At 27.1% G+C, this 8,319-nt stretch overlaps 1 protein-coding gene across 2 annotated transcripts in view; it reads left to right on the top strand.

Annotated features, from left to right (window-relative positions):
- Nucleotides 1-8,319, top strand: part of LOC106686908 (facilitated trehalose transporter Tret1) — a 19,919-nt gene that overhangs the window by 4,550 nt on the left and 7,050 nt on the right. Inside the window, exon 1 of one of the 2 annotated variants that reach the window (XM_014430508.3) lies at nt 6,826-7,002. The exons of the other annotated variant lie outside the window; for it this stretch is intronic. Within the exon in view, the coding sequence (XP_014285994.1) occupies nt 6,940-7,002 (63 nt within the window). The 5' untranslated portion in view covers nt 6,826-6,939. Of the gene's footprint in view, nt 1-6,825; nt 7,003-8,319 lie in introns of those variants that run through there. 2 annotated transcript variants of the gene reach the window in all.

Below are 8,319 nucleotides of genomic sequence, written 5' to 3' on the forward strand. Positions count from 1 at the left end.
TTTATTAATTTTTCTTTATTTAATTACTGTTAAAAATAACTTATCATTAATTTTTTGCTTTTTTATTCCTTTTCTTTAATTGCATTTGATGTTTCTAATTTTTATTTATAAACTTAAAATTTATATAAACATTAATTGCTCTTTCTTGTTAATTATGTCTGCTTCATTTATGTTTTTTTTTTCCTTTTCAATTTATTTTATTATAAAGTTACTTTATAATTTATTGTATAGTACACGGTATTATTTTGTTTATTTCATGTTTAATTTTTTAATACTTTTTTTTTTTTTTTACATTGAACAGTATTATTTAAAATTTTTTTTTTTTGTCTTTTTGTTTTTTATAATCACACCACCCTCCCAAATCATAATTATAAGAAATTTTTTATGATTTCATTTTATTTTTGTTAATTTATTTTACTCCATGGCACTAAAGTCCACTAAATACCGGTTATATTATTTTAAAGAGACTCGCCTCAAGAATAAACAAAGAATATTATTATTATTATCTAATTTATTTCTTATTTAAAAGTCCTCAAAGAAGTGCGGTTGAATGTTATAGGTAAGGTTTGGAGAGTTGATTGGTTGCTCAATACCAAACAGAAAGTGATCAGGCCAAGGGTTCAGAGTGTCAGACCCGATTAGGATCCATGATTGAAATATAATCATCGATATCTAATCATTAATCAGGGTTAATAATTCAATAAAAACAAAGTTTAAATTAAATAAAGCAATTCATCACTTAGGAATTATAAAATAAGAAATAAGCAATAATTAGTCTGCCTGTCAAATTACTGTAAATTGTTTACTAACATAAAGTATATTTGGTGTGTTCAATCAACATTTCCACAAGGTGTAATATATAAATATTTTATTCTTTAATGAGTTTTTATGAGAACCTATACAATAATATATATATATACATATATACATATATATATATATATTAACATGTCGATTTTCGCTCGCTCTGCTCGTTCTACAAGCACCTTGCAATGATTTGACCTACTTCTGACTATGACCTAACCCATGACCTTACTAAGCAAGGGTCCTTGTCAGTAGAACGTTATTTTTAAATATTATGTTTCGAAATTAACAAAAATAATTTATTTTTTTTAAACTTAATAGTTAATATTGATTTTAGAATATGACGAACAAAAATTGTAACCTTTATTATAAGGTTTGCATTCATTTCCAAATAAATTGAGAAAATTTTAAAGAGTGTTTTATTCATTGAGTGTTTTTATGATGGATGACTAGTAATTATTTATATGTAAAATTAAGCTTGAAACTCAAAGAATGTCACCGAAAAATGTTTAATTTCGCATCCTAAAATAAACGTATCTGTACCTATCCACCGTATACCGTATTTTTATCCAATTTATGGGACCTGAATCCATTTTTATACATCCATATCATTAAATACATGTATAGTATATATTCGCATATAGTTGTCAACATAAATTTTAAAACTAAATATCATGCTCTTTCGAATAGTAGGGATATTCATGGTGATGTATTAAATGTAAAAAATTTTAACATGCTAAATGTTATAATTATAAGATTGTGAGCAGCCAAATTTAAAGTCCATGTTATATGTTAAATGCAGAGGAGCCCCTAGCGGATTTTACGTGCAACTTGTTTCGTAACCTTTCCTTTCAGAACATTTTAATTATTATTTTTATCCATTACTTTATTGAAGTTTTAAAAGCGTCCAAAACACAAACTACGAACATCTAACCTATCAAAACGACAACAGACAAAATGGTGTAGAGCTCAGCATATCTGTTGCCTGAAGTCTTTCTCCATTTAGCAGGCCTATTAACATGCTAAAAAAGGGCAAATATTTCTCCATTTAACACACTTTCACAAGTTAAACTAAAGACCATTAATAACTCTAGAGAAGATTTATATCTTGAAAAATAAAAAAAAATAAAAAATATATATACAAAAATAGAGGAAATTTCTTTTTTATTTTTTCTCACTGAAAGTCTTCTCTAGTATTTTACCCTACTCTTACTGATTCAAACAATTTACAAAAAGAAAATAGTTTATCCTGATCGATACAAGGATGCACATATATATTGGTCTGATAATATTAGTAAAATAATTACAAATTAAAATCATTACGTAGCTTCTAATCTTAATTTGATTCAATGAATCATTACTACTCAATGAAGTTTTTTTTTTTTTTTTAGGAGATATCTTATTTTATTTAATTTTTTTTTTTTTTATCAAATAATTGTTACCAAAAATATAGATAAGTACTTTAAAATATTACATCATGATTAATCAAAAAAAAAAATGACTAAAGTATGAAAGCACAATTGAGCTTTGAATCAAAGCGGTTTGCATGGATCAAGATCATTAACTCTCCATTTCTTTTTTGTCTTTCGATAACGCATAGGTCAATTGTCAGTTGACAGTATTGAGTCACCAATTGAAAAGCGTTCAATTGCTGTATTTTATCGCTTATATAGAACAAACATTTATAAACGAGTAATACACGAAACATCCTGACCAAACCGAAAATATCTTAAACTTGAAGGATAGAAGACAGATGAAAAATTAAACTGAAATGAATTGTTCATTAAAAAAAAAAACAGACATAAAACTTGGTAGTGAATAAAATGACTTTTGAATTAAGAAACTAACGGGAGATATTTAGTTTTTATATTTAAGTAATAACACCTGTTGAACAGATTCGATACTTAGGACTCCATCTTGACAAGAGACTTACTTGGAATCCACACACAAGACTGAAACGACAAGAAACTGCTCGCAGATTCCGATTGCTACAACACTTACTTGACAAACGCTCTAAACTTCCCATTCACTACAAAAAATTATTATACACTACGACAATCAGACCAATTTGGACATATGGAATTGAGCTCTGGGGCTCCACCAAACCATCAAATTCTTCCCACATCCAATCGTTACAATCCAAAATCCTACGTAAAATACTTGATGCTCCTTATTACGTTACAAATAAACTCATTCACAAAGACCTTAACATCCCATTCGATGCAGATTTGACCCAAAACAGATATGCGTCTTTTCATTCCAAACTCCTTAACCATCCTAACCCATTAATTCTTAATCTTTCATCCTTAACAATCCCTGATAATCCTCCGAGGCGTCTGAAAAGAAGATGGCTACGGGACCTTCTAATTTAAATTAATGTTTAAAGTACCACCAATGGGTGGTTCCTTTCCAAGATTTTCAAGTGTATATGAAACATACAACATATTTACTTATTGTATTATTTTGTACAGTTGTAAATTACATTAAATAAATAAATTTTAAAAAAATATTTAAGTAATATTACATCACATTTTAAATTTTCAACTTCATAAAATTTCTATTATAATTGTAAAAGACAATTCGGGAACAATCCATATTCTAAATACATAAGATCTAATTTTTTTTTTTATGTCTTTTTAAATCTAAGGGGGAAAAAATTATACAGGCATAAATTCAGATGAAACGGAAGTGGTGACGGGGCAACACTAGCCAATTCTAGCAGGAAATTCTTATATTGTAATAGGAGAGTAGGAGATTAGAGGAGATTCACAATCCCGAGAGTGAGCCCTGTTATCTTATATTAATATGAGCTTCTATATTATACACTATTTAATTTCTAGAAGTTTCACTTCTGTCTGCCAGTCCAAAATTTGACAGAATTTTTTTTTTATACTTAATAATGGTATAAAAAAGTTTTTTTTTTTTTGTTTTTTTTTCGGCCAAGACTCCCATTGGAGTCCTATACTGATAAAAAAGTTAAGTATTTTTTAAAAGTTTTTTTTGTCAGGAGCACTACGAAAATTATTAAAGAAAATAATAAACCACAGAATTATATAGGACAGTAACACAAAAAATATAGAATTGTACAAAGAATTTTATTTTTAATTGGAATTAATTATTTTATACTTTAATATTTTTATTTAAAATTTTTGCGGTAAACTTTTCGAGAACTACTGATCTACGCCATCATATTAGAATCTATCAGTTATGCCGGATTAGCATTTTTTGTATAGTTGGGATTTTATAGATGTATAAATTTTATAGTGTAATTCTGCTGATTCATTACTCAGACCATGTTATCTATAGACGTCTTTCATATAATTTATACATAATATTTAAACAAAAAAAAAAGTGAAAACTTAAAATATTATTGTACTAAAGAATCAAATATAATAGATAGATAGGCTAGGTTCGAAAAATTCAAACTCTAGGTGATTTATTAAAAATTATTTGTAAAACCTAAAAACAAAAAATAAAGCTTTTCGAATGACCTGGAAACATCTTTTCGAAAATTACTAAAATGTAACCACTTATTTGAAAGATAATGAAATTCTCTACAATACAAAACTAATATCTAACTCGTAAATAGTATTAGTAAAGATGAAAATCTTATTGTATTTATTTTAACATATAGTATATCTCCGACAGGCAAAATGGCGTAATAGTCAACTTTCTGTGACGTAGGAAAATGTATTTTTTTAAAATTAACTAAACTTATGCAAAATAGCTTTGTATTTGAGAACAAAAACTCATACATCTTGGTAAAATATAGTTTAAAATTAGAATTCACATTAAATATTAAAATGCAGAGAACTAAAATAAAAAAACCAAATTGATTTTGCAAAAACTATTCAATATTTCTATAGGAAGTGAATAGTAGTCCCATTTAATTATAATGGGGATTCCCTTGTAGATATGCAATAAGTCTGGGTTTCGAAAAATTCGGGCTCTGTGTCCCGAATTTAAGTGGTTATTAAATTCAATAACAATATAGTGTTGTAGATATGCAAATATACTGGGTTAGAAAAACTTCGGACTCTTAAGTGGGAATAAAAAAATTTAGTTTATTTGATAAAAAATAAAATACCTTTGACTTACGAAAACAGGAATTTTTTTTAATGACAATTTTCCTAATGCTGCAGATGTGCTATAGGCCTGGGATTCAAAAAATTCGGAATCTAAGTGGTTATAAAAAAAATATTTCTAAAACTTACAAAAAAAAAAAAAAGGTTATTTGATAAAAATCAAATACCATTGACTTAAGTAAGCTGTAATTTTTGTATTACTCAGGAAATAAGACTGGGTTTGAGAAACTTCAAATCAGTATTAACAAAGATGAAAAACAGTTTTATATGTCGTTAACAATGCTGTTTAAATGTTATTAAAAAACTGTTTTCGTAATGATGATTCTCCTAAGCCTGAGTTTTAAAAAAAACCGGACTGTAAGTGGTTATAAAAAATTTTAGTTAATTGATTAAATTTTGGAATTTTAGTACTAACCACGATTCGTCTAATACTGTAGATGTACAAAAGGTTGGGTTTGATAAACTTCAGATCAGTATTAGCAAAGATAAAAAAACTATTTTACATTAATTTGAACATTGAAAAGAACATATACCACTGAATTACGTAAGCAGGAATATTTGTAATGGCGATTTTCCTAGTGCTTGTATATGTGCGATAAGACTGGGTTTCAAAAAATTTAGACTTAAAGTGGTTGTAAAAAAAAAAGTATAACACTTGAAAAAAAAAGTGGTTTATTTGATAACATTTTGTAATTTTTGTATTAATTAAGATTAGTCTAATGTAGATGAGAAATAAAGCTGGGTTTGAAAAAATTCGAACCAGTATTAGCAAAGATGAAAAACTGTTTTATACTAATTTAAACATTTTAAAAAAATTATATTACTGACTTACGTTTAATTTTTGTATAAATAGAGATTTTCCTAATATCACAGATGTGAAAAACGACTGGGTTTAAAAAAAATTCGGACACTAATTGGTTTTAAAAAATTAGGTTATTTGATAAAAAATAAAACACCATTGACTAATGTATGCTGGAATTTTGTATTAATCAAGATTCGTCAAATGTAGATATCGGACTCTAAGTCGTTAGAACAAAATTATTTCTAAAACCAAAAAAAATTTAAATAAAAAAAAAATTGACTTAATTAATTTTTTTTTATTAATCAAGATTCGTCTAATGTAGATATGAAATGAAAAGAAACTTCGGACTAGTATTAGCAAAGATGAAAAACTGTTCTATGTTCATTTTAATACTTAAAAGAACATATACCAGTGACTTACGCAAACAGGAATTTTTGTAATAATTGCGTTTTTACTAAAGCTGCTGATGTGCGATAAGATTGGGTTTCTAAAAATTCTGACTCTAAACGGTTATAAAAAAATTATTTTTATAATCTAAAAAAAAAAAATAGGTTATATGATATAAAATCAAATACTATTGACTTACGTAAGCTGGATATTTTGTATTAATCAGGATTAGTCACCACTGACTTACGCTTAATTTTTGTATTAAAGGCGTTTCTCCTAATGCTATAGATGTGCAACGAGGTCTCAAAAAATTCGTTAAGTGGTTATATCCTATTTTTTATAAATTTCTCTTATATTATGCAACTTAACTCATTAATTTCTGTAAAAATTATACAATTTAAATTCGTACTTTAGGGGTAAGAATAGCTCAAAATTTAATTTTTCTTCAGAGAACTTAATGCAGAGTACTTAAATCCGAATTATACATATACGGAACCAAAAACTATGCACTATTATTACAGGGAGCTCTCCCATTCAAGGCTGAGACTACTCTAGCATGTGGTTTTGGGTAGTGGGAAAGGCCCACTGAGGCTGGTCTGACTCCATTCAGAGAACGCTTGACCCACGCGAACGGCATCCTTTGACGTCACAGTGAAAGGTGGGGGCTCGCCTCCGAGCCGATGTTTTTGAAACGGTCCCTAGTGGAGAGGGACACTCTATATAACCGGCTAGTAGGTCCCGCGTCCACAGATTATCATTCTTACCTTCACTGGGTAAACTGCTTCAGTGATAAGCCTTTTTGCATTAGTGTTTTCACTTTATACTTTTCCTCCGTTGTCGACTTATTCTACAAGAGCAACAATGAAGGACTTCGGGATGTGGAACGGAAAGGAATTGCCGAGGGTGTATACCAGCTTGCCGACTGTGAGTTAATATTAAATTAAACTTGAAAAAAACTTATAATTAAGTCTCAATTGTCTGAAAGAGTTATAAATTTACTTAGTGAAAAAATCGTCCATGTTTATATTTCTTTATTTATAAGTAAAGAAATATAAGCATGAAACATTTAATCATAAATAAATAAAATTTCACCTTAAAATATATAAGATTATATTTAACCAATAGAAAAAAAAATCATATTGTGAAACATTAAAAAAAAAAAATTAAACATTTTCAACATTGCTTAATAAACGAGTGTCAGCAATTTTTTTTATAATGGAATCATTCCTTTGTTTTTCTTTTTTTACCTTTATTAAAAAAATCAACTGAGGAGTTTCCTATAAAAAAAAAAAATCAATATACTTCTGTAAAGTCGTTATAAATATAAATAAATTATGGTAGCATATCATGCAGATAAATATAATTAACTGTATTATTTTTTAATAGAAAATTCCTCAAACAAATTAACAATATTTCTCAAAACAATACATTTTTTTATTTTATAACTTTATTACACAAATGCACTTCACACTTAAAAAAGTGAAGAATACGCTGAGTATTATATCTCAATATATTTTATTTTAGTATATAATTTCTTCTTTATTAGAATTCATTTCACACCTGTTGATAATAATTACGTCATTAACAGATGACATTGTTCTTGTAAGAATAGATGCGATTATTTATAATCATGCGTTTGTATTATTATTTTTTTTTTAAAACTAAATACTAAAAATTTCCACAGAGAGATTTTATAATTGCATCTTGGAAAGTTAGTCCATACCCCTTAAGTCTAGAACGTTCTACACGTTACCGGGAGAAGGGAATGCGACCTACCTTATAAAATGGAGGGAATACAAAGATTTAACCTTCATTTTCAAATATGTCGCTGGTTTCATTTTTTTTTACTCGAAATTACTGTTTAAAATTAGATATAAAAGCGAACAAAAAAAAAATTATTAAGAAAATAATTAACAAATAAATAATTTAGGGACCCGTTAAAGTAACAATTAAAATTTAATTGATATCAGGGGAAAAAACAAGAGCAATTAAATTTAATGGAAGACGTGAAAAAGTTTATATTACTAAATTCAATTTGTTCAAACTAATAAGCTAATTTAATTTAAGAAAACAATTTCGCATATTTCCGTCTGTTTTTATGGGCGAGTTCAAAACGAAAATTTTATAAACACAAAAAATATTCTAAAATAGTCTTAATAACTTACTGCAAAGAGAAAAAACTTTTATTTTGTTAATTTATATTTTGCATATATATTGATAGTTTTCATATTAATTTAATAA

This window comes from Halyomorpha halys, unplaced genomic scaffold (genome assembly GCF_000696795.3).
Source record: "Halyomorpha halys isolate HHAL.00 unplaced genomic scaffold, Hhal_1.1 Scaffold897.1, whole genome shotgun sequence".
Lineage (NCBI taxonomy): Eukaryota > Metazoa > Arthropoda > Insecta > Hemiptera > Pentatomidae > Halyomorpha > Halyomorpha halys.